At 40.0% G+C, this 27,155-nt stretch overlaps 1 protein-coding gene across 3 annotated transcripts in view; it reads right to left on the reverse strand.

Annotated features, from left to right (window-relative positions):
• Nucleotides 1–27,155, reverse strand: part of LOC124864547 (AP-2 complex subunit alpha-1-like) — a 39,127-nt gene that overhangs the window by 8,350 nt on the left and 3,622 nt on the right. For 2 of the 3 annotated variants that reach the window (XM_047359367.1, XM_047359366.1), the window contains 14 exons: nucleotides 25,881–26,092; nucleotides 17,848–18,041; nucleotides 17,577–17,706; nucleotides 17,366–17,467; nucleotides 14,561–14,820; nucleotides 12,011–12,179; nucleotides 11,749–11,886; nucleotides 9,282–9,464; nucleotides 8,922–9,019; nucleotides 8,609–8,840; nucleotides 8,336–8,512; nucleotides 8,104–8,258; nucleotides 4,286–4,348; nucleotides 248–310 (listed from right to left, as the gene is read on the reverse strand). In XM_047359367.1, coding sequence (XP_047215323.1) covers nucleotides 248–310; nucleotides 4,286–4,348; nucleotides 8,104–8,258; nucleotides 8,336–8,512; nucleotides 8,609–8,840; nucleotides 8,922–9,019; nucleotides 9,282–9,464; nucleotides 11,749–11,886; nucleotides 12,011–12,179; nucleotides 14,561–14,820; nucleotides 17,366–17,467; nucleotides 17,577–17,706; nucleotides 17,848–18,041; nucleotides 25,881–26,092 — 2,176 coding nt within the window. The remainder of the gene's footprint in view (nucleotides 1–247; nucleotides 311–4,285; nucleotides 4,349–8,103; nucleotides 8,259–8,335; nucleotides 8,513–8,608; nucleotides 8,841–8,921; nucleotides 9,020–9,281; nucleotides 9,465–11,748; nucleotides 11,887–12,010; nucleotides 12,180–14,560; nucleotides 14,821–17,365; nucleotides 17,468–17,576; nucleotides 17,707–17,847; nucleotides 18,042–25,880; nucleotides 26,093–27,155) is intronic. The other variant, XM_047359369.1, reaches the window with a different exon arrangement.

Consider the following 27,155-nt stretch of genomic DNA (forward strand, 5'->3'; position numbering starts at 1 on the left):
GAATCATTGTTCTTTCATTCTTAACTATAAAAATTTGGATCAATTTCAGTTTAAATCTGATATCACATTACTGGATAGCAAACATATATATGAGTAAAGATTAAGTACATCCCTAAGATGCATAAATTGGATCAAGAAGTGAGGGTGTGGTAGAATATTAGCTGAACAAACCACCCAAAAGAAGTGTAAGAACCCAGCCTAAAAGCTGCTCAGTAAACACAGCAAAATATACAGAAGACCACCTTACTTGTTAAGAAGCTCCTCTGCTTCAGACAAAGGAGGAGCAGGATCCTCAGAGGGAGGAGCAGAGCTGAGAGACCACAGGACAGCACAGGGATGAACAGGCAGCCCAGAGACGAGCAAACAGGGTAATCCGAAACAAAAAGATGGAGCAGAGATAGGAAATGAAAAAGCCGTTGTTTTAACAGAACAGCAATGAAGCATTAGGAGGTGGTACAGGAGGGGGAAAAAGAAAGACAAGGGAATAAAATGCAGAGGTGGTTAGTAAAAGATATTTGACCAAAAAATATTACATCATCAAAGCCATTTAGTTAAGCTGCTGAGTAACCCACTGCCATACAGTCTACAGATATCTGGTCAGCTTCTCAGGCTCTCCAATTGTGCTGAAGCAAACAGAAGAAGAAGAATGAAGACCCATGAAGATGTGTCCAATCTACATACTACACATAGTCCTCACTCTACTGTGACAGTGTTTATAATGTTTCATACCATGCACTGCATTTTATTAGGTGTTGGCATAGCTCTTACTGGATTTCAGGCCTGTTGCTCCTTCGGTTTACTGTGTTTGCCTGACTAAAAACACTGAGCAGTGAGGACCCTGTCCTTTAGACTTAGTGGCAAAGTGTTGTCACAAAGAATCAAAATCAAATTCATACAGATGCATCAAATGGCATTCTGTTTAAAGGTTGTATTTTTAAAAAAAGGATGACAAGAGAAAATGTGATTAAAAAAAAAAGAAAACTGACTGAATCAAAGGTACATACTTCCATAAAGGGTATCAACCCTTCTACGAAGTGTTATTCTGTCTACTGTTCTGCAAAACAGGGAATCTACACTTTTAAATGCTATATTTCTCTAACGAAGTGCAGAATTATCCCCTACTTGCCCAAATTAAGCAAGTCAAAATATTGCCATATTGTAATTAATCATTTTTTGTTCTCAACCAGAAAGAACTCTGTGCCTTCAAAACATGTTGGTATAGAAATGGTATAGAATATTTTCTCAGTGTTGGTAACCTATTACAGATAGGTTATTTTGCTCAAAAAGATTACGCAAAACCCAAGCAGAACATCAGAGAGGAATGACCCTGATTATGATCCACATAGATCTGATTTATTAGTAAAGCTCAGCACACAAAGCTAAGCTTGCTTTTCTTCTAAATGTTTCTAATTTAATTATACTCCTGCTCCGTTATTCAAACCATGTGTTGCATCCAGGAAGGCCACTACTAGCATCAGCTCCGCCTCTGTGTACTTCTATCTTTTCTAGCATGAAGTTTCCCCACCATCTTTAATAACAGCAAATCTGTAAACGTGCTGCAGATGGAGCAAAAACTGTCCCATACCTAACAGCAGGAAGCCATGTGTATCATACAAACTGCAGCCACTGCTTCGCTCACAGGAGACATTTCTGCTCCATAAACACATAATGTGTGTGTGGCTGCTACACCTCACACACAGCCACTGAATAGACACTTCATTGAGAAACACAGTTAATAGCAGTAAAGTGTATGCCTCTTTCAGATCACAGTTCTGCATTAAATACATAAGCATGAGCCCACAATTATGGATAGTTTTCTTTCACACCATACAACCTGATCTGCCAGGACCATGGGCTGTGTGTACTTCCAAGGCAGCAGCTGGGATTGCAGAAATAAGGAAGTATCACCGCTGGCAGCTGGGAATTCCCTATGCATCTGACTGAACTAAGCATCACAATCCTCACACAAGCAGTCCAAATCTATGTAGTACTTTAAATACAAGTAAGGTGGCTGTGCACCATCCTTAATATATTATCTGAATGAGATTCATCTGATTAACATACATCTCAGATCACACAGACAGCAGAGGATCATCCAGTGTGTCTGCTCTGTGGACATTCATGGACCTCCGCTGCAGCAATGCTTCCCTTCATATAACTACGTCTCACTCGTTCCACCTCGTCTATCATAAGGTGGAAAAGCCATGTGTAGATCACAGGAAAGTGTTATCTGAAAGGGGGAAACACAACAGCCAGATTAGCCCTGGACCCAGCACTGATCCAAACATACTCCTAAGTAAACTATGGTCACTAAAGAGGTTTTGCTCTGCATCTTAATTTCATCTCCTGTGTTTCTCTAAAATCACCATCTCATATCAAACTAAATAGAAAGGGCTCTACTTTCACTGGCAGTTAATCACTGGTAATTACTGGTAGGATGCCCAGAGATATTGCTGTGTTATAATTAATGAAGTACGAGTAGTTAAGACTGATCGTCAGTAAAAATGGAAAATAATGTCCTGGACGAGCTCTATGTAGGAACCAGTGACTGTCAGAACAAACAGCTGAGTAGAGTGAAGATGGGAATCTCACCTTCAACCAAACAGACTAACCATGTTTATTTAAAAACGTTTTTGTACATGTAGAACTAGAAGAGCAATAATTTTACCCACTGCCAACAATAAATACAATGTTTCACCTTTCTTGTTTCAAGTGCTAATTACCATTCAAAAAACATGACTATTTTCTCATTTCTTCTACTCTGGACTTGGCTACCTGTGGCAAACAGCAGAATAAACACACACACGCACACACACACATATAACTAGAGGTCATTAAAAACAACAACTAAGCTATTAAAGAAATTAGGCTGGATGTGTGAAAGGATTAGTTGATGTTATCCTGAACTAAGCTATTCATTTCCTCAGCTACTACCATTATGAGGACTTTAACACTCAGCAGACAAAACAGACTGCAGTACATTACTGTTCATCTACATTAAATATACCTTAAAGGACAAAAGTCTGCCATGCCTGCTACAGGCCCATACAGAGGGCCACAAAAGGACTGTCCAAGTAACTGTGTTTAAAATGAAGTCAGAGGAAACAGCTCTAGGCTGTTAAAAGGGAAAGTATTTCTATGAAGGCATGTGGCCCCTTCATTCAGGCTGCTACAACAGAGAGAATCCGGTAGGATCTGGACTGACTTCAGAAGGCTCAACGAGTTTCAGTGAGGTTCCTCTGCTTGGGCGTCTTACCTCTGCCAGTCAGGGAACATACTGGATTGGGAAATATAGGCAGCCTTTTGGAAATCTCAGGGTTAAGATAAGGGTCTACATCCTCAACAGAATACATACACAGATTGATGGTTACAGATGCCAACCAAGCAAACTGCTAATGTAAGTTGCCAAAGACAACACAGTAGTATAGCCTGTAATCATTGTCTTATTTTAAATAAGTAAAATCATGTTTTTATCATGACCCCTCTCTGACACACACACTGTGTGAAGTCATCCATGCTCCAATAACAATGACAGGCTGGAAAGAAATGTATATAAACAGTGTTAATTATACGTCTGAAAGAAAAAGACAGAATTAGCTAAAACTGGTATCAACAAGTTAGAGATTTTATAAGAGACCAGTGAATCTCTACTAAGTAACAATAAACAGTGAAAAAATACAACGGAAATAAGTTGATAAAACACATCTACTCCACTAATTTAACTTCAGTTTTTATGGGCTCATTTAACTGACTGTAACCAGCAGCTGTCATAATTGTGAGCTGTGTTCTTGTTACAGCAATATGGTAAATAATAGAAAATCTTAGCCAAGCCACAGCTAATCTGGATGCAACTTGTGTGTATAGATGTGTGCATGTTTGTGAGTGTGACTGGGTGAATGTGGGTATAGTGTAAAGCTCTACAAATGGTCAGTAAGACTAGGAAAACACCATATAGATTCAGTCCTTTAACCAATTACAAGTGACTGCAGCAGGTGCCAGAACTGGGTTGATGGAAGCAGGAGAGGAAAGCATGACCAAAACAATGAACCTGAGGGCAAAACACTCCTCAGTTTTCTCTTCATGACAGTTGAGTATGGTAATGTCTCTGTTCAGAGAGAATAACTATTATCAAGTCAGGCGTCTAACTAAAGCTAATGTGCAGTAAAGCTCACCACTTAGTAAGACATGGTACATTGATACAGGCAGGTTTAACAGTATGAACTGTCGAGGCTCCGTGTTTGTGTGTCTAGCTAAATCTAACTGAAGTTTACTACAGGGATCTTACTCCGAGTCACCAGAACCCTCCACCAAAAGAGGATCGGAGGTTTCAGTGGGCTGTTCCAGATCTCTGTCAATATGCAATCACGGTAGAGGACAGGGGACAGACACACAGGCAAGTCAAAACACACACACATACACACACACATAAAGAGGGAAAGGGAAGGAGAGAAAAAGACAAAAGACAGTCACATACAGAACAAGATAAAGAATCAACAAGTGTAACAGACCTGCCAACCATGAAGTCTGTATCAATGATCAGTCCTCCAATCAGAGAGCTAACTAACAGCTTCTCTTCTGTCCTATGATTTAGCCTTAAAGGAGCTAAAGGGCTCCCTCTCTTGGAATGACAACAAAAGGACTACAAGACAGCCAGCTTAAGAAACCAATTCCCCTGAAAATTAAAGTCAAATGCTAGATCATATCAATCCTTCCAGCTGCATCCCTCCCTGCAGAGAACTTCATGTTAAAATAATTTCAATAACCTGGTTGGTAGGGGAGATTAGTGCCAACCACAAGTCTCTGATTAGGGCTCCAACTATTCCTTAAATAATTTAGTACCTCCATTACTAAAATTCCTTGAGGCTCTGTTAATTCTGTTTAACTGTTCAGCGTGCGGTGTCCCAGCAGCGTGGTTATTTGTGTTGAACAACGCTCTTACTCCTGGTAATGATGGCCTACACTGTCATCCAGGATCAGCCTACGCTGCTGATACGTGGATGCCAAGTGTGGGATTCAGCTATGTAGTGAGGCAGCAAGAGGATTTTCTCATGTATTTCTAATATGCATACAATCAGCTTAAGTGATTAAATGAAAAATATGCAGAATGTGCCAATTTTTTATCCGATTACTCGATCGATCGTCAGAATAATCAACAGAATACATGATTACTGAAATAACTGTTAGCTAAAGCGTCATCTCTGATCAAAGCCAACAGCATCACATCAACACTGTAATTTAAAAACAAAGAAACGTACGATTTTTTTTTCTTCATTTTAATTATTAAGAATGAAGGAATGGCCGGTGATGAGTCAGACAATTTAAACCAGTCTGGCTCTCATCACTGATCAGTCTTTGGAGATTTCAACTCTTTATGGGACCCTGACAGATCTGGAGATGTTAGCAGCCTCAGCATGAAGGTTAGGGTTTAGAAAAACAATGGAATACACAAGAAAACTCATGTTTACTGCTGTGTTTATCATGTTGCTAATATAAGTTGCTAAAGACTTTATCAATGTAAAATAAAGTCAGAATAATCCTGACTTGAGTTGACATTTTAATCAGGTGAAAACATCATTTTTCTTTGTTTTGTGTTGCCTCTGCACCAGATATTAAAAAATTAATGACCGCTCCCGACAGGAAGGCAAGAACGAAATATCTTCAATGACGTTGTTTATAGTTCTTAAAAATACTCAAAGTTGGCAAAAATCAGGCCAAAGCATTCAAAAACGAGACTGGAAATCTGCCAGCCTCTGATTGGTGAATCTTTAATAGTGATGGCATGTTGGTGTCCACTACTCCTCTGTATTCAGTGTGGTTAAAGAGACTCTGGAGAGCAACAAGGTTCAGTCTGGATTTCATCTGTGAACCTTTAGCTCATTAACCTCCATCCAAAACAAGACTGAATAATAAGAGGACTCCAACGGCAACCAGCACAGAGTTTGAAGTCTCATGAAGGCAGCAGCTATTCAGAAACAGCACAAAGAAAAAGGCCAGATCTAAGGAGCAAACCTGATTTCTCAATTCAAACTTGAAGAACTTTTCAAAATGTTAACATGATTATAGATTATTGGACTGATTATCTCCAGGTTGACAGGTCTAAATGCAAACAAAGATAAAGCAAAGGTATACGGAGCCACACCACAACCAACAGACACATTAGTCCACATATACAAATACACCACACAACCAATCACTAGTACAGCTCAAAACAATTCAAACATCAGTAAAAAACAAGTTCGGTATTTTGTCACTTATTCAGAAAGTGAAAACTCATTTAGATTCATTTCACATATAATTAAATATTTTATAGCTTTGTTTCTTGCAATTTTGATGATCATGGCTTACAGATAATAAAAACCCTCAACAAGGAGCGAACTGAGTCACCGCATCAAGAGCTGCTGCACACAGACCAGTACTGCACATGGGCTACAAGCATCTTATCTGGGCTGAGGAGAAACAGAACTGGACCGTTGCTCACTGGTCCAAAGTTCTCTTTTCAGATGAAAGTAAAGTTTGTATTTTATTTGGAAATCAAAGTCCCAGAGTCTGAAGGAAGCGTGGAGAGGAACAGAATCCACGTTTCTTCTAGTCCAGCGTGAAATTTCCACAGTCAGTGATGATTAGGGGTGCCATGTAATGCTGGTTCTGGTCCACTGGGTTTTCTAAAGACCAGAGTCAACAGCCATCTACCAGGACATTTTAGAGAACTTCATGCTTCCTTCTGCTACTAGGACTTGGTACCAACCCACACTGCTAAAAGATACCAAAAGCTGGTTCAGTGACCATGGTGCTTGACTGGCCAGCAAACTGGCCTGATCGTAACCCCAGAGAGAATATGAAGAGGAGAGACACCAGAACCAAAAATGCAGATGACCTGAAGGCCGCTATCAAAGCAATCTGGACTTCCTGAACACCTCAGCAGAACCACAGGCTGATCACCTCTATGCCATGCTGCATTAATGCAGTAATTCATGCAGAAGGAGCCCTAACCACACATAGAAATGAGCAAACTTTCAGAAACCTGATATTTCTGTTAAGTGCTACAGGAGATCCTTCCTGCTCACAGCCATCAGCATCTACAACGGCTCTTTGAGGAAACCTTCATAATATGAGCTACAACAACATTTAATTTCCCTTTGGGATTAATAAAGTATTTTTGAATTTGAAAAATCTCCGTTTATATCGATCTGGAGGTAAATGGCCTGCAGATTGCATACTTTGTCAAGTTTGAGAACTCCAAAGCACTTTACACAGACGGAGCCAGGTTTCAATCTAGCAACCCACCTGTTCCAGGACAAGCCCCTACCACCTGAGCCAACCAATCCCCCTGATGTAATAACCTTTTTTCTGAGACACTGATTTTAGGGTTTTCATTCTCTGTAAGACATAATCCTCTATGTGTGATGAATCTATACAATACAAGTTTCACTTTCTAAACTTCATAATATTTAAATTTTTGGAGTTGTATCTATACATTGAACACACCTCAGTACAAACAGAACACGACACGCTGCATGTGTGACGGCCATTAAAGTCAAAGAGCACATTGTTCTCAGTCCAGTATGAAAGCTGCCATTTACACATTTTAGGCAGGACAACTAGCAGACTTTCTGATGCAAACAGAAAAAAAACAAATCTGAGATGGTTAGAGAAACCCAGTTTCATCTGTTCATGTCTCTACCATGTATGTAACCATCTCAGCTTATTGGTTAAAATGCAAATGAAAAAAAGAACTACAGACTGAAAATGTATCGTTGATAAAAGGGTAAAAAGTCTTCAACTGAAGGTCAAACTTTAACAAAATTACTTCGGGAGGTTTTAAGTTATTTTTCACATTGCAATATAGTTTGCTTTAATGAACTTCACAGTGAGATCATTTTAGTGTAAACATTAGATGTGCAGCAGTAAAAAGGGAGGTAGGTGCACTGTTAATTCTAATTCTTTTTTAGAAACACTTAATTGTGCAATTCTCTAAAGATGATTCAATTTTTATAGTATCTCGTGACCAATCAGGTGTTAAATGAATAACTAGAGGTGCAGCCGTTCATACTGGACTTTGTCTCAGGATTCTGAACCTGCTGATCAACAGATGATGATTTTCACCTGAGGAAGCCATCATCGTTTACTGCACCAGAAGGTGCAGCAGGTCCCGCCTCTGAAAAAACATCCACTAGTAGACTGCCAGCACTGGCTGGAGCGGTACTAACTGGAACCGAAGAACGAATCCCCAGCAGGTCCGCTGATGGTGATGGGGTAGACTGGAAAACATGGACACTTATAGCAGAGTCTGAGTATGTACTTCAGATACAGATGGTAGAACGCTGAGGGTACTTACTGCGTTGGAGGCAGCCATGGCTGCTGCGTCACCCCCTCCATTCAACTCGCCGCTCTCCCTTTTGCCGTCTTCCAGCTCTGCCACAGATACGGCCCCTGGCCCCTTCTTCTTCTTCAGTTTAGCAAGAATTGATGACTCCCTCTCTGGGAATGGGGGCATCTCCTCCAAAACAGTAGCCTGAGTGAAAGGAGACCAAAACCTTTGCAAGTGAAATCCTTTATAACTGAACCTAACCTGGGCTGAGTTTGGTCAAAGCGGGTAGTCAGAACTAACCAAGACATCTGTGCTGGCAATGGAAGAGAGCTTCAAATACTCGACAGCTCGCTGCTGCAGCTCTACATCAGAGTTACGGATCTGGCTGTCGCAGCGCAACACCTCTTGGATGGTGGCCTTGGTTTCTGGGAACAGGTTAATAAATTTGATGTAAGCCGACAGAAGGAGGGCACGAGTCGGCACAGAGCACAGGTGGAACTTGGAGTGGAGAAGGTTGAACTGGACCAGGGGACTAGAGGAAAAAGGAAAGCAATGTAAACATTTATCCTCAGAAATATCAGATTTATGCTGTGCAGTCCAAAAGTCAACATACCTGGACCGTGGGTCACCAGCAATCAGATTCCCAAACTCTCCCAGAATGTACCCTCCAACCTTCACCATGTTCTCATGGCATGCTGGGGCTTGCAGGGCCTGCAACAAAATGATTCCACTTTCAACTCTTCAAACTAAAACAGCTCCATGTTTTAAGAGCTTCCTTGGGTAGCTTGCTTGGTGTTACAAATGGCCTTTGTTAAAATTGGGCACAGGAGCCATTGGCTAAGACTCAAGCACAGTCACCTGATGACTCTAGCTTTACAAAACTTTAACAAAAATCAACCACAAAATTACAGTGCTTCAAAAAATACTGCGTTAGGAAAAAAAATAAAACTTAAAAGGTTTCACATAAAGGTACCTCAAAGACGGTCTTGGCAGCGTAACCTTGCACATCATCTCGGTTGATCACGATCTGAATGACACGGTACCACACCTCTTCGCTGACGTAGTCCCCAGCAATCCGGATGAGGTTAAGAATGGTGTCTACATACCAGGAGTAATCCACAGCATACTTTTCTGCGAGGATGGCCACTTTCAGCACCTAAATGAAAGCAGTGCAACACATCCACCATCAGCTGTTGCCAATTCTTCAGGTGATGCCATCAACTCAGTTGCTAAGCTTCAGACGCAACACCCCAATACACTGGTGGCCATTTCTTGTGATTTTAACCATGCGTCACTATCTGCTCAACTTCCAACGTTTCAACAGTTTGTCAGCTGCTCTACCAGAGGAAACAAAACATTGGATTTCTTTTATGCAAATGTCAAGGACTCATACATGTTGCAAAAACATAAAGCAAGACCTCCTCTAGCTAAGTCAGATCACAATCTTGTTTTTCTCTGCATGAAATATAAGTGACTTGTTCAGAGTAAACCAGTAATAAAGAGAACTGTTAGAAGATGGTCCCAGGAAGCTGAAGAGGCCCTGTGAGGTTGCTTTGATAACACCATCCCCACCAGAACAGTGAAATGCTTCCCCAATAACTAACCCTGGATCACCAGTGAGGGAACTGCTTAACAAGAAAAAAAGAGCCTTCAGAGAGGGAGACAGAGAATTATTGAGTATACAGAAGAAACAAGATAAGAGACCGCCAGGAGGTGTACAAGAAGACGAATCATCTTCATCCCTCACCACACATCTCTGATATTGTTTTGCTGGAGCTTTCTCTCCAGCTTCAAGCAGAAGCAAGATCGGAAAAATGGATGTCTGGACAGAGCCAATGAACTGAATACATTCTTCAATAGGTTCAGTTCAGAAACAAGCTCTGCATCCTCCTCTCCTGCCCACAGCCAAACAGACTTAACACCCTTCTTCGACCCACAGGTTTCCTGTCACACCTCAAATGTTTTATCTTCCACCTCAGCCATGGACCCTTCTGCTTCTACATGTTTACCTTCAACCAAATCCTAGAGAGACTCCTGTTGGCCCACCTGAGTAAGCAAACAGTAAACCATCAGGACCCCCTTCAGTTTGCTTATCACTGTGGAGTTGGAGTTGAAGATGCCATCATACACCTGCTTCAACAAACCCACTGTCATCTGGACAAAGCCAGTAGCACTGTGAGGATCATGTTCTTTGATTTCTCGAGTGCATTTAATACAATCCAACCTGATTTGCTTTGTCAGAAACTCCGGAAGACTCAGGTGGAGGCCTCAACAATCTCCTGGATCAAAGACTACCTGACAAACAGACCACAGTTTGTGAGACTGAAGGGTTGTGAGTCTAACTAGGTAGTCAGCAGCACAGGAGCACCACAGGGGACGGTACTCTCACCATTCCTTTTCACTCTGTACACCTCAGACTTCCAGATGACTCCTGTCATCTGCAGAAATACTCGGATGATTCTGCAGTCGTGGGGTGGATCAGAGATGGACAAGAAGCTGAGTACAGGAAGGTGGTGGACCGCTTTGTAGCATGGTGTGGAAACAATCATCTCATTTTGAACGTGACTAAAACAAAGGAGATGATTGTAGATTGTAAGAGAAACAGGAATAAGTCAAAAACTATTTCTATCATGGGAGAAGAAGTGGAGGTGGTGGAGGAGTATAAATACCTCGGTGTTCACCTGGACAACAGACTAGAGTGGAGATGCAACTGTGAAGCCATCTACAAGAAGGGACAGAGCAGACTGTACTTCTTGAGGAAGCTTAGGACCTTCAGTGTTTGCAGCAAGATGCTGCAGATCATCTGTTAGCTGTGGAGAGTGTGGTTTCTTCTGCCAAAATCTGTTGGGAATCTGTTGGGGTAGCAGCATCAGAGCCAGGGACTTAAAAAAGCTAATAAAGAAGACAGGCTCTGTTCTGGAGAGTCCTCTGGAACCTCAGATGATAGTACAAAGACGGATTCTTCATATAATGAGGAACATTATGGAGAACCCTGAGCATCCTCTTCATGAGACTGTCCTACAACAACAGTGTCTTCAGTCAGAGGCTTCTTCAAATCTGCTGTAAGACAGAGCGCTACAGGAGATCCTTCCTGCCCACAGCCATCAGCATCTACAACGGCTCTTTGAGGAAACCTTCATAATATGAGGTATAACAACATTTAATTTCCCTTTGGGATTAATAAAGTATTTTTGAATTGAATCAAAGATACGAGGTAATGTCAAATGGTCTTTATTTCCAAGATAATTTAGCTTCTCACCCAAAATAACTGATGTAAAATAATTTGTAATTAATATTTAGGCGCTTTTGCTGCTTAATATGAGTCTTACCATAATGTGAATATATATTCATTTTTATTAAAGTGATTTGTTTTATGTTAGTGGTTGCCTACTTCATGAATTTCCATATTTTTTAGAGACATCAATGTGTGTCAGACGCACCATCTCCTCTCTGATGGAATAGTCCGCTGTCTCCAGGTAGCTGAGCATCTCTGCTACAATCTGCTTAGCGTTGCTGCGATCACACATGGCATACAGCAGATCAGCCGCTCGCTGTCGAACACTCACATCTCTCTCAGTCTTGGGGGGAAAAAAAATAAAAAATAAAATAAAAAACAAAAAACTGAGGACCACCATGCAGTTATTCTCTGTCATAAATAAAGATATATATTTAGGTTATGTGGTCTTCTGGGTGAAGCAGCACCTTGAGGGCGTTGATGACTGTCTCGATGTGTGTCTTGACTGCTTCGTGGGAGAACTCTGAGCTTGCCAGAGTACACATGCTTTCCAGAGCTAGATAGCGCAGATTGGTCTCTCTGTGTTGAAGGAACTGGCCAAGCTGGTTACAGGCTCGCACCAGAAGGTTTGGTTCACTGGGAAAGAAAAATAGCTTGCTTCACAGATAGCCTAACTACAGATATTAGACATACATCCTTAAAGTAGGGGTGGGTGGGTGACATGGCATTTCTAAAGCAAATTCGCATTCCTGTCACAGATTTTCCTACATAAATTTATAACGCTTAAAGAAAAAGAAAAGAGCATAGTCCACCATAACTTAAGGCAAGGAGCATTTCTAACCATTTTCAAATCAGTTTGAACTATTTTGTCAAGTTATGAATAGGGTGGAGCACTCTGATGTGGTGTGGTAGCCATCAACCCAAAGCCTTGCCAATTTACCCTCAACTCTAGACCAAACCAGACCATTCAGCTAAATGTTTGCTGACTCACTATGAGCTGCTAATACCAGCTACTCCAGTAGTTTCCCTCTGCATGTAGTGAAAGCAAAACGTGATTAAAAAGCCTTCCTTGTGCTGTTGTAAAGTTCAAAGTTCAGCTACATGCAACACTTGGTTCTGTTTGATGGTTTTAATATCCCTGTCTTCTGCTCATGTCTGGTGTGACACATGAAAGGTTTTAATTATATTCAATGACAGAAAGGCACTCAAACCCTTCTGCATAGTTACAACTAAAGAATGTATGATTTACTAATTTACCAGTTAATTAAAACCCTTTTCCTCACAAAAATATTCATTTTTGAATGATATCTTTATTACATTTTCTGGCATAAACATATCAGTAAAGAAACATGCTGGCAACAAGCAGAACCTGAGGATCAGCATCAAAAGGAGCATTAAAATCTAATTATGTTTAATAACAATCTATCTGCAGTACTCCTCAACTAGAGTGCACATCCAAATCAGTGCATATAGCTTCCCACCTCTACATGACATTTGTAACACTTTTCAGATAAACTTGAGTTCTTCCTGTGTCTGAGCTGTGATGTAATCTGTTAATGTAATATTCTAAACTGGGTCTCTCTTGTTCTGTTACATATGTAGATCTCTCTGGCAACCATCATATGTCTAGCCATGTTGATGCATCTAAAGCGAGATTGAAATCAGCATTCCATTTGCATCGAAGATACTGCTACAAATTTGCAAATATCTGAAGAAATGACTGCTGGGTAGATCATATTTCTGTCAGATTTGTTCAAATGTAAGCATCCGTCCTCAATCAAATAGATGACCCAGAGTCATTTGAGCTAGCTGGGGGAAAACCCATGTGACTGTATAATGGAGCCAATGAGGACAATGTTTTAGAACGACTCTCTAATTTTGTTATTACTTGCCAGGCTGCAGATTTGCTGTAATTAACATGTTATTGTTCCAAGCACTTGCAGTTTTCTTTGGGTCCAAGCAAAGAGAAGACTTTAGAAATCACAGCCTGCATTCATCTCTTCCAAATCTAGCCACACTGATTCTGGATCATTATTCATCCACTCAGATATGTACCGCAGCTGTGCAGCCTAAAATTTGGGACAGCTAAATCTCCCTGCTCCACAGACATTTGTAACTTGGACATTTTTAGTCTTGGTTTCTTTCTGTTCCAGGTAAATGAACTGAACCAGCTGTTTACTCTTCTAATTGTTTTATTATTAAATAAAACAGGGACCATTTGAAAATGATGAAGTCTGGGCAGAATATTCACTAGGAGTAAAGCAGTTCTACCCATCATTGACAGTGGAAGAGCTATCCATCTGTCCAGGTCATCAAATATACAGTGGGAAGACCAAGTATTTAATACATTGCTGAATTTGTAGGTTTTTCCACTTGCAAAGCATGTAGAAGTCTTTAATCTTTATCATAGGTACTCTTCAACTGTGAGTGACAGAATCTGAAACAAAAATTCAGAAAACTAACATTGTGTGATTAAGTAATTATCTTGAATTTTTTTGCATGACATAAGTATTGGGAAATGGTCTCTGGTCAGAGGGACCAGACAGGACGGTACCACTGTGTTATTACATCTTAGATACATGCAAAGCAAGCTACGTTCATGAGAACCTTAATGTTTCCAGATAGAGTCTGGCGATAGCTGGGAGTCCTCACTGCTGTTTGGTTGTCACTTTCTAAAGTTGCCCTACAGAACGATGCACTGTGCACTTATTTCCGCACGTAAACATTCTGTTCAGGTGGAAAACAACACTGCATTCATTCAGTCCATGTGTGTACGGAACCCACAGGGCCAAACTGCTATACTCCTAGCATTTATACTATCCACACATGTACCAAGTACTCCAGACCATTTATAAGTAGTTCATGGGCTTCACTCATATTCACACATAAGTAAACAATACATACCCTCATGTGTAAATATGAATATATATGTATGGTACTGCACAGGTTTTTGAGCAGAACAAGCCATTGTAGAAATGTCATATCTTCCATCATATTGTTGCAAAAATGAAACTCACCTGTCATAGTGGATGATAAGTGAGATAGCCTCAAACAAGATGGCATTCTTGGCGTTGGAATGCTGAACCTTTTTGGATTTGGGAGGCTCCTGGGCCTTATTCAGGATCGTTTCCAGACACTCTACCAGACGGCCTTTGACTGCGCCATCTTCTGGTGGAGGGTAACACTGCAGCAAACGGAGCAGTTTGCAGGACAGCCAAGGTGCCGGCACAAAATAGTAAGTATAATCCTGCAGATCAGTTGAGGCTGAAGACACAATCTGGAAAAAAATATTTAAGAGTTTCTATTATACAATGCTAAATTGTATTAGATAATAAACCTAAAGAGCTTCGGCCCCAATTAACTGTAGCATACCATGCACCAATTCTTAAAAATACAAAAAAAACACTTTCTCAAATGTTCAGAAACATCTTTAAAAAGGCACAAGGGTAGAACAGTAGCAGGAGATAATTTCTATTACTTGCAAGTGCTCAAGTGGGCCCCTGTATGACAAAAAGGTTCAGCTGTAACATTCAATCAGAAATGAGTCAAATTACAACAATATGCCAACCCTGGTGCTCATAACCATAATAGATCAAAATTATAATTAACCAGATTGAAACATAAAGAAACAATACAAAGCCCTGGAACATTTACCCTGCCCCTAACAGAGCCAGCATCAGAAGACCAACATTCCTTATGTTACACTAAAGACATACAGTAGGGAGAACAAGTATTTGATCCACTGCTGATTTTGCAGGTTTTCCTACTTGCAAAGCATGTAGAAATCTTTCATTTTTATCATAGCTACTCTTCAACTGTGATTGACGGAATCTAAAACAAAAATCCAGAAAATCACATTGTGTGATTTTTATGTAATTAATTTTCTTTTTACTGCATGACATACGTTTTTGATACATCAGAAGAGGGAAGGAGGTTGTTGGCTAAGATCTCCCGATCCATCCTCCCCTCAATACTGTGCAGTCGTCATGTCCCCTTTGCAGAAAAGCATCCCCTAAGAATGATGTTTCTACATCCATGCTTTATGGCAGGGATGGTGTTCTTGGGGTTGTATTCATCCTTCTTCCTCCAAACACAGCAAGTGGAGTTTAGACCAAAAAGCTCTATTTTGTCTCATCAGACCACTTCTCCCATTCCTCCTCTGGATCATCCAGATGGTTACTGGCAGACTTTAGATGGCCCTGGAAATGCGCTGCCTTGAGCAGGGGGACCTTGCGTGCTCTGCAGGATTTTCATCCATGGTGGTGTAGTGTGTTACTGGTGGTCTTCTTTGAGACTGTGGTCCCAGCTCTCTTCAGGTCATTGACTAGGTCCTGCTGTGTAGTTCTGGGCTGATCCCTCACCTTCCTTATGATCACTGATGCCCCACAAGGTGAGATCTTGCATGGAGCCTCAGAACGAGGGAGACTGACCCTCATCTTGAACTTCTTCCATTTTCTTCTAATAGCACCAATAGTTGTTGTCTTCTCACCAAGCTGCTTGGCTATTTTCCTGTAGTCCATCCCAGCCTTGTGCAGTTCTACTGTTTGATCCCTGATGTCCTTCCACAGCTCTCTGGTCTTGGCCAGTGTGGAGAGTTTGGAGTTTGTTTGATTGAGTGTGTGGACAGGTGTGTTTTATACAGATAAGAAGTTCAAACAGGTGCAGTTACTACAGGTAATGAGTGGAGAACAGGAGGGCTTCTAACAGGCCTGTGAGAGCCAGTTCACTGGTTGTTAGGTGATCAAATACTTACGTCATGCAATAAAATGCTAATTTATGACTTAAAAAATATATAATAATCAGAAAATGTGGTTTTCTGGGTTTATGTTTTAGATTCCGTCACTCAGTTGAAGAGGACCACCTTTGCAAGTTGGAAAACCTGCAAAATTAACAGTGGATCAAATATTTGTTCTCCCCACTGCAAAACAAATTGGTGATGTTTAACAAAACCCTGAACGATGTTTACATAAAAACCGAAAACACTGAAAGAATGATGTTTTTACAACTTTATTACTTTAACTGGTGAATAAACAGTGTTTGACTTTTTAAAACATTTAAGGTTGAGGACAACACTTACAATAAAACAGTAACTCCTACATTTATGCAGCAATAATCAGTTCCTCTAAGTCAAAAGTCCAACTAGACTGGCCCCTGTAGTCCGTGATAAATATCCAAAGTGGCTGCAAGTAAAGATACGAGCTCTGTAATAGCAGTGCTGACACTTTGTCTACATTAAACCAGGGGAACAGAGAACCAACCTCTATTTGTGAACACTGACCTTCAATATTTGAACACCAACAATGGAGAGAAAATATTATTATTAGCTTTTAATGGTAATGGTAGTAAGCACAACAATTGGCAAATCCTACTGGTTTTCCAATTCGCAATTAGAACAGACTCTATTCGTGTCTGGTCTCACTCCTAGACCGGAACTTCAGAGACATTTTGATATCAGCATTATTCATCTATTCAGTCTTAGATAACAACTTATTTATTTCTGAATGCTTCTTTAACCAGTCACAAGCTACCTTTGTCAAAGAGGAGGAATGCTAATACTTAAAGCCTGGCCAATAAAGTGACATGCTGTTCTGAGCCATCACCTGATATTAAAATAAAACTGGACAAAAACATCGCTGCAGTTAAAAATAATAAAATAGATGGGTGGAGACTACAGTGTATTGGCTGCTCTGACTTTTAAAATATACATCATGATTTTAAATCATGTCAGAAATGTTGAAAATCCAAACTTTCAGTATAAACCATACTTGGAAATTAGCAGCAATAACAGAATTAAAATCAGCTGTGTATTTATCAACACTCACCCGGCTGAGTCGGGACACAGCCAAAGAAACACACGTCTTGAACTCATCTGGATTCTTCTGGCTCAGACAGGTGATGAGAGAGATGGCTGCTGTCACAACACCCTGCATCCACAACAAGAACCTCATCAATTCAGAGACTAATCAGTGGTTCTTGTCTTAGATCAATAAACTCTAATAATACACACGGTATCTAAACTTGAGTTGGTCTCACCATGTGTTGGTCATTGAGCAGGTGTACCACTCGTGATGTCCATTCACCCATCAGCACCAAGTCAGGAGAAGTTTTATAGAGGCGCAGCAGACACAAAGCAGCCGACTGCTTAACACTGTCCATCGTATCCCTTCAATTGACAAATGCAAACAGATCGGACGGGTCACATGTGCTCTTTCAATTCACCATTTACAGCAAATCATCAAGAGGCAAAGAGATGACAACCTAACTTTTCTACGTCCTCCAACATGCCAGCCTCAACCAGACTCACCCAGCCACCAAGATGCGTGGGATCTCACTGGCAAAGGCCTCAGCCATCTCCCGGCTGCCTACGTTGGCGATGCAGTGGAGAGCCAGGCACATGAAGGTAGGGTTTCGACTGGACAGGTCGTTCTTGATAGCATTATTGATCAGACGGATCAACTCACTGTTGCTGTTCACCAACACTGAGATAAACAGGTAACCCTGGAGAGATACAGACAGCAGAAAATCACTATAAGAACAGTATATAGGTTAAAACAAGCTGCAGGACAAAGAGACATTTTGCAGCATGAATAAGAAAAGCATAGGAATCGTTTCAATGTATTTGGGTCTCTATGCTTACACCATCACTGCTGACTGAAGCGGTTGTGTAAGAAACATTTATAGCACTTATTGTGAGGAGCACATATCGTATGCAGGCTGTACCTCAGAGTCAGCATGTTGAGACTAAAGACTGAACGCATTCAATGTTAATTTCACACCAAACCAGTAGGTGGTGCCAAAACACCACATCTTTCTTCTGCTGAGTTTTATGTTACTTCTTTTGGGTAGAGTTCAGACCACAGTTCAGTAAATTAATCTAAGGTTGCTGAACAACTTACCCCCATTCAGGATATTAACATGCACATCATGTTTACTCTGGAGCAGGTTTACAAAACCTTGGAAACACATTGGAATACAGTATAGAACAACCTTACTTAACCAGAAAGTAGTCATTCACAATCTGTAGTAGATGTACAGCTGTATTAGAAGATCTGTGGTATACTCAATATAGCTCCACCTGGGGATGAAACTAGATATTTATTTTTATTTATATATATATAAATCATGATCACTGGATTTAAATTCATCTGAGTTGTCAGAATCATCACTGTTTTGTTAAAAGTACTACGTACCTAATTTATTGCACTATTTAAGCTGCACTAAACATTTTTTCTGTATCATAAATGTTATAACCTTATCACCAGTAAAAGTTGCAATAATAATAATACGCTGTCGCTCCAATACAATCTGCTTTACATTTCATCTATTACAGGTCCTTCTCAAAAAATTAGCATATTGTGATAAAGTTAATTATTTTCCATAATGTCATGATGAAAATTTAACATTCATATATTTTACATTCATTGCACACTAACTGAAATATTTCAAGTCTTTTATTGTCTTAATACGGATGATTTTGGCATACAGCTCATGAAAACCCAAAATTCCTATCTCACAAAATTAGCATATTTCATCCGACCAATAAAAGAAAAGTGTTTTTAATACAAAAAACGTCAACCTTCAAATAATCATGTACAGTTATGCACTCAATACTTGGTCGGGAATCCTTTTGCAGAAATGACTGCTTCAATGCGGCGTGGCATGGAGGCAATCAGCCTGTGGCACTGCTGAGGTCTTATGGAGGCCCAGGATGCTTCGATAGCGGCCTTTAGCTCATCCAGAGTGTTGGGTCTTGAGTCTCTCAACGTTCTCTTCACAATATCCCACAGATTCTCTATGGGGTTCAGGTCAGGAGAGTTGGCAAGCCAATTGAGCACAGTGATACCATGGTCAGTAAACCATTTACCAGTGGTTTTGGCACTGTGAGCAGGTGCCAGGTCGTGCTGAAAAATGAAATCTTCATCTCCATAAAGCTTTTCAGCAGATGGAAGCATGAAGTGCTCCAAAATCTCCTGATAGCTAGCTGCATTGACCCTGTCCTTGATAAAACACAGTGGACCAACACCAGCAGCTGACACGGCACCCCAGACCATCACTGACTGTGGGTACTTGACACTGGACTTCTGGCATTTTGGCATTTCCTTCTCCCCAGTCTTCCTCCAGACTCTGGCACCTTGATTTCCGAATGACATGCAGAATTTGCTTTCATCCGAAAAAAGTACTTTGGACCACTGAGCAACAGTCCAGTGCTGCTTATCTGTAGCCCAGGTCAGGCGCTTCTGCCGCTGTTTCTGGTTCAAAAGTGGCTTGACCTGGGGAATGCGGCACCTGTAGCCCATTTCCTGCACACGCCTGTGCACGGTGGCTCTGGATGTTTCTACTCCAGACTCAGTCCACTGCTTCCGCAGGTCCCCCAAGGTCTGGAATCGGCCCTTCTCCACAATCTTCCTCAGGGTCCGGTCACCTCTTCTCGTTGTGCAGCGTTTTCTGCCACACTTTTTCCTTCCCACAGACTTCCCACTAAGGTGCCTTGATACAGCACTCTGGGAACAGCCTATTTGTTCAGAAATTTCTTTCTGTGTCTTACCCTCTTGCTTGAGGGTGTCAATAGTGGCCTTCTGGACAGCAGTCAGGTCGGCAGTCTTACCCATGATTGGGGTTTTGAGTGATGGACCAGGCTGGGAGTTTTAAAGGCCTCAGGAATCTTTTGCAGGTGTTTAGAGTTAACTTGTTGTTTCAGATGATTAGGTTCATAGCTCGTTTAGAGACCCTTTTAATGATATGCTAATTTTGTGAGATAGGAATTTTGGGTTTTCATGACCTGTATGCCAAAATCATCCGTATTAAGACAATAAAAGACCTGAAATATTTCAGTTAGTGTGCAATGAATCTAAAATATATGAATGTTAAATTTTCATCATGACATTATGGAAAATAATGAACTTTATCACAATATGCTAATTTTTTGAGAAGGACCTGTATTTCACTACGTTTGTGTGGACAATGAGGCCGGATGTCTGTATCTGTCACCAGTATGAGATCAAATTAAACTTCCATTTATATTGTTTTTGAGCAGGGATATTAATTCCAACAAAGTAAACACAAGTAGATCATGGATCAGCACCCAGAATTAGGATGGTTTCTAGGGACTTTGAAAGCAGCATCTAACAAATTAATCAAAGTTGCAAACTTCTCTGATTACAGTCTGCAGTCTCCCCGTACAGCTAGGGGATGATATAATAATAATAATTAAGTTCATTTATATTACGCCAATTCACAACCCATGTCGTCTCAAGGCCTGTAAAACAAATAATACAATTCATTTACAGGCACCTTTGATAACATTCAGTGTCAATGTAAAAATGAAAAGTTAAAAACAAGAATAAAACCAGGTGAAAAACTTTCATTAATGGAATCATCCAATCACAAGGAGTAAGCAGTTTTGAACAGGTGAGAATGTAAAAAAAAAAAAAGATTTTGGATTTGTTTCTGACTGGGAGCCAATGACTGGGTGATGTGGTGAAATGAAGTTCCAGTGAACAGCTGAGTTCTGGACCATTAAGAGTTTATAGCGAGATTTTTGAGTCACCAAAAAGAAGACAGTTGCTATAATCAATACGGGGTGACGAGGCTGTGAACCAGAACTGAGGAGGAGTGAGGGGAAAGGGAGGGATGGAGACTTTTAATGTTTTGTAGATAAAAATATGCAGACCGGGTGATCTTATTAATGTGAGAGGTGAGAGACAGAGAGCCATCAAGGACGACACCCAACTCTTGAGCTGAGGTGAGGGGAAAAAAACGGTTTACTTTGGACAATACAGCTTTTGTTCCTATAAGGAGCTCAGTTTTATCACTAGTTATTTTAAGGAAGTTTGAAGTGAACCCAGATTTTATTTCAGAGAAACAGGAGGTGAGGGAAGAGGGTGAGAGTATAGAACTGGCATTACTAGATAAGTAGAGTTTGGTGAATGTTGTAATGTAAATTCTTTTATTAAGTGCTCTAAAATGTATGACCTTTGGGTTACCTCTCTTTCTTCAGAACATCTGTAAGAGGAGGAAGCTGTAAAAGCCAGTATCAGACGTTTAATGGTTAAAACCCATCCTTTAGGGTGATGTCTCAGGAAGAGCAGATGGGTCTGCTCGTAGATAACTTTGTTACCTCTGACCCGAGGAGGGTCTAGGGCCATAAAGCACAAACTCTTTTAAGTTGAGGTAACACCCACATACTCTTTAAATACTGTGTGTAAATGTTGATCAGGGCTCTGCTTCACTGACCAAGCTCAGTGACAGGGTCTTCAAACGCTGCAATGCCTTTGAATAAATGTATAAAGACAAAGTCTGGTCTTTCTCTTTTAATGAGTTAATTTCTCTCCCACTTTGATAAGAAAATTCCACTACAATGTTCAACTTACAGAGAGTATTGACAAGCTAAAGAAGGTGAAGTAGTAGGAAGAAGGTATATACTGATATTTGAACCATTTTTAACAATTCAATATTATGCCTTGTGAGATATGCAAATGACTATCACTAATATCAACATATTTACATACAATTTTTTCCTTACTGCATATAATTTCCTGGAAGCTTAGTTTTCTGACGCTCCTGAACATATCACTCAATCATAGCGCTCTTTCCCCACACCCATCCGGAAAACCGAGTGCTTAGTGTGTTTGAGGTGAGCAGCAGCAGAACAAACTAAACAACCCGACCGGAGTGAGAGACGGTACATCAAATCACAAAGGACTCATCTGCAAAGGAAGGAAATTCTGGATCAACGAGTGATTACAAATACATGAGTTTATGCAAGTGGGACGTTTATAGGCAAGGAGAGAAACGTCATCTCCGTTCCATCAAACCTGCTTCAGTTTTTGGCTACAGTTTGTCTGATATTCTCCAAACAGGAGAGAGAAAACTCAGCAGACTGTTGGAGGCTGCACAAATAAGGTTGAGTGGGACCTCAGGGCACCAAAGAGAACAGCTAAGCCAATATGAGGAGCAGCCTTTAAGCACCATCTAATGTAATGTCAGCTTAAAAGCACTGCTCCCTGAACACTGGTCAGACGTCTCTGTGCTCAGCTCATATGTTAGTTCTTATATTTTGTTTAGCTGCTTTTGCTGTTTAGGGGTTGAGTATGTTGTGTTCTGGTCAGTTGTCAGTGGGCCCACTCTGTGGTCAGAATATTCAATGTTTTCTTAACCAAAATATTGGTTGTTGGTTGAGATGTTTTCCATCAACACACTTTACTCAAATAACTGCTGGTCAAGTCCCTCACATGTTTAACACTATTAAACCGCACCTCTCACTACTTCACTAGGAGCTCTTATATTGCCTTGTCGGTGCGCCACAATCAATTAGATGTAGCGGACACCCTGACATGTTTCCCAACCTTGGCCGCAGGTAATTAAAGCCAATTACAGCAGTCATATGAACAGAAGCTATAATTACCCCAAAAAAAGTTTTCAAACTAAAAAAAAACAAGAAATTATATCTTTGATAATGCCTTTATTTTGAAAATAATTGATTATTCATAATTACAATAATGGTTTAAAAATTTTCAAAACTCATATGGTCCTCCTTACAAAATGTTATAATTGCAAATGCATGGATGGTTTCCATATTTCCTGAAAAGGCTCTAACAGAAATGCATCAGAACAACGATCCACTATCCTGGCTAAACCTCAGTCCACCAACAACATGGATATTGACTCATCCTTTTTCTGCTTACTAAACATTACCGGTTCCTGAGAAAACAGTCGAGCAAAGAATTAGGAAACGGGCACAAAGACAAGTGCTTCAACATGTACATTGGAGCACAAACCACATTATGTGTTGCTCAATGACATTCACCAGCAAACTGTTTAGATGCTTCTACACTTTACTTTCATACAATAGATAACTAGGTCTTACACCTGGGGTGGGGGGGATCTGTCATGCACATGTCCATTTTTTGTAAGCCAAACAAAATGCAGCCTGATAGAGAATTTTGTATTTTACAGACATTTGTTTGGCTGAATACATCAAAGAATGTTTACTGCAAAATGTTACATGAACTTCAAAAACCACCTAAAATGAAAGCCTTTAATGGCGGAATGTACTTCCTTTGTTCTCCTCTGCAACCAAATGTTGCACAGGGGCAGATTTTCTGTTGCCACTCCTGCTGTAAACATGTCCGTCTTAGACAAAATGGTTTTGTCATGAAGTAAAGTAAAGGTCTTCTCCCAGCAATTTTTTTCTATCATAAAACAAATACAGAAGAACAAGAACAAATAAAAAGAACTCATATCTAAAATTGTGATTGGTTTGTACAAAGATAAGTATGTCAAAAACACTTGTTTGATCACATTGTGAGGCAGATAGGCAAACACCACCCTTTATCATAAATGGAAAATAAGGCGGCTGGGGGTCCAAACCTCTGATGCCATCACACTGAGATGGAGGGATCTAGATGTGTTCAGAGTTTGCTTGTTTGTCAAGAATTATGCAGAGACATTGTTCTGTCATGTTTTGTGGGAACATTACAGAGTAATGAGAATATACATGAATTGATCATTATCTGTTACTTTGCCTGATGCTGAAGCAGCACCGGTCTGCTTCCAGTGTCAAGTCCAGTTTTTAGCTCAGGGATGAACCACAATGTTGAACAGACAAGCTGCGAGAAATTCTGCAGGTGTAAATAACCTGTCCTGTAATCCTCGGAAAGAACATTAAGTAGGAAGGGACAAAGGAGTGAATGAACTCCCCAGGAAAACGGTTGTTATCCATTAAATTAGTTTACAATTTCTTCATTCTTATTATAGGAAACGGCAATAATCAGTCAGCTCATTCCTGTTAGAGTTGTAATCATAAAGGAGAGAGTTTAGGATACCACCGCTCCTCCAGGAGACTCAGCTTTGTTTTTACTAGCATCCCATAGTAAAACTGCTCAGTTAATACAATACTGAAGTATCTAAACATAAAGATACCAAGAACAATTATGTTCTCCTCAAAAGACCTACAAAATAAAAACAACCTCCGGTCATTGTAAATAGCAGCGACAATTACTACAAATAATCTTGGTCACCAAGCGATCAGCTGCTCAGTCAGCTCAGTCTTCCCAACAATGGACCTCAACAGAACCACAGGCTGACCTCCTCCAATGCTACGCTGCACTGATGCAGCAATTCATGCAAAAGGCTCCCCAACCAAGTATTGTGTATAGAAATGAACATACTTTCCAGAAGCCTGACATTTCTCTTTAAAATATAAATTTTTATTGATCTGATAGTAATAGTCTAAATTTCTGAGACTGAATTTTGGGTTTTTATTATCTGTAAGCCATAATCATCAAAATTACAAGGAATTCAGGCTTGAAATATTTCATTCCATTTGTAAAGAAACTATGTAAATATGAGTTTCACTTTTTGAAATAAGGGACAAGAATATTGAACTTTTTCACATTTAAAAATTTAAAGATGTACTTATATAGGTGAATTATAATTTTTTTTTAAACAGTGCCCTAACCTTTTAGCTAATGGCAAAATCGTATTCTTAGGTCAAAACTAAAAATCACTGAAAGAGGTGCATAGTGCTAAGATAAGGCCTGTAAGAAAATCTCTAGTCGTAAGCTTAAATTAGTGGTCTGTTGTGGTTTAGTGTGAAAGACTAAAGTTGATCTACAACACATATACAGCGGCAGGAAATTAGTAAGAAAAACTGTGTGGCATGAGTGCTGCTGCAACAGACACCCGTTCATTGCCTGCTTTTGTGCAGCCATAAATGTTTCCACAGTTGTTAACTTTAATTCACCATTCCTTCCTCTTCCTAGGCATAATTTTTGAAATAGCACAGTGTGTGCCAGGCTTAATAGAAAAATCTGTTCATGTCGATGCCAGACTCACTCATACATGATTATACATTTAATGTGTATAGTCGTGTTGGGTAATTACAAGGGGTAGAAACAATTCATCCAGCTCATGATATATGATAATATACGATGTTTGGTTCACCAGAAGACAGAGTAAAGGTTTCATAAATCACAATGATTTTATGGAACTTTTGATCAGGGTAATATGGCTCATTCCAGGTTGGACCAGTTCACATAGTGAAGTTTTTAATGTTTGTATTAATCAAAGGAAGCCCTAATATTAAAAAAAAAACATTGACAATGGTTTTGTGTTTTCACAAACTACAGTTGTTTGCATTTCATTCAATCTTGAATGAAATGTATGCAAAGCTAATTTTATCTTCATGCTGCTTAAAATAATAATAAAAAAAATTTAAAAAAACAAACTGCCCTTCAGCCACACCATCGTAGGGTTTTAGTTCTTCTCAGCATTCTTCTGTAATGTAAAAACTTGCTCTTGATGTCAACATGGTAAAAACAACAACAAAGGACTTACGATCTGTTTCTCTGTGTACTTGTTGGAACTAAGCAGGTTGACTGCCTCCATGTGTCCAAAATCAATGTCATGGCCAAGCAGGAAGATGAAGAGAAGCTTGCAGACATACTTCTTCTTACTGTAACCATCCAGGGCTTTGTCGCCTTTGAACTTGGAGCGGATGTTGGCCAGCTCTTTATTTATCCGTTTGATTTCAGCCTCCTTGCTCTTACCTGAGAAGGAAACAAATGTAACACAGCTTCAGCATCGGAAAGGTGGCCATGAGTAATCTGGCTAGAAAAATAAAATCTCTATTACATTCAAGAAACAATAAGGACATGAAATATAAATCAAACTGTTTTTACAATTACTGAAATATGCTAAACTGCAATGATCTGGCCAAGATTACCTGCAGATAACTAGCATTTAACACTCAAGTTACAAGCTGTTTCAGGCGAGTTAAAATACAGTCCAAACCATGGGAAACAGTAGCCTTTTTAAGAATCACTAATTATTTGGACTAATCATTTGGATGAGAGGTGCTTCAGAGGAGTTAAACAATTTCATTCACTTTGGTACAAAGGTCCACACTGCAACAACCATTTTGCAGGCTATGTGACTTGAGTTGATATGTATGAGGAAAATACTGAAGTTATTCAAAGTAGTTTGAAGTGAGAAATGTTTTCAGTGGCAATAAACTGTTTCCAGCCAGTCAGAGGTCTACTCCTGCTTAGCCGACTGATCTGTTGCTTCACATTTAAAGTAAAAATGATTAAGAACTGCTTCTGATGTTACAGACTGTATGGTTGTTTTCCTGTCCTGCAGGTTCATTTGATCGCCAAAAACATAACCAAAACAATTCAACAATGGTAACTCTGGAGGAGCTGCAGGGATCCACAGCTCAGATGAAATAATCTGTCAATTGGAAAATATTAGTGAATGAGACGCATGAGGTTTGGTTTGCACCATCAGTGGGGATGCTTTTCTTCAGCACAGAAGCTTGTTAGATGTCATAAGAGACATGAAGCCACACACAAGTTATTTTGTGTAAAAAACTTGACATTGGGGTGGTGTTTATTGTTATAGATTAGATTTTTTTTCTTTGCAAAAAAGGCAAACATCTTAGTCTCCAGATATGTACAGCTGACAGAAAATAGAGACTTTCATCTGTAACTGCAGTGAAAAATAGTTTTACAAGATCAGAACTGCATGCCAGGCTTGCCAGACAATGAAAAAATTTGGAAAACGTACTGTGGAAAATTGAAACAGACCAAATAATGAGTTTCTGTGCAATAG

Source organism: Girardinichthys multiradiatus, chromosome Y, assembly GCF_021462225.1.
Source record: "Girardinichthys multiradiatus isolate DD_20200921_A chromosome Y, DD_fGirMul_XY1, whole genome shotgun sequence".
Lineage (NCBI taxonomy): Eukaryota > Metazoa > Chordata > Actinopteri > Cyprinodontiformes > Goodeidae > Girardinichthys > Girardinichthys multiradiatus.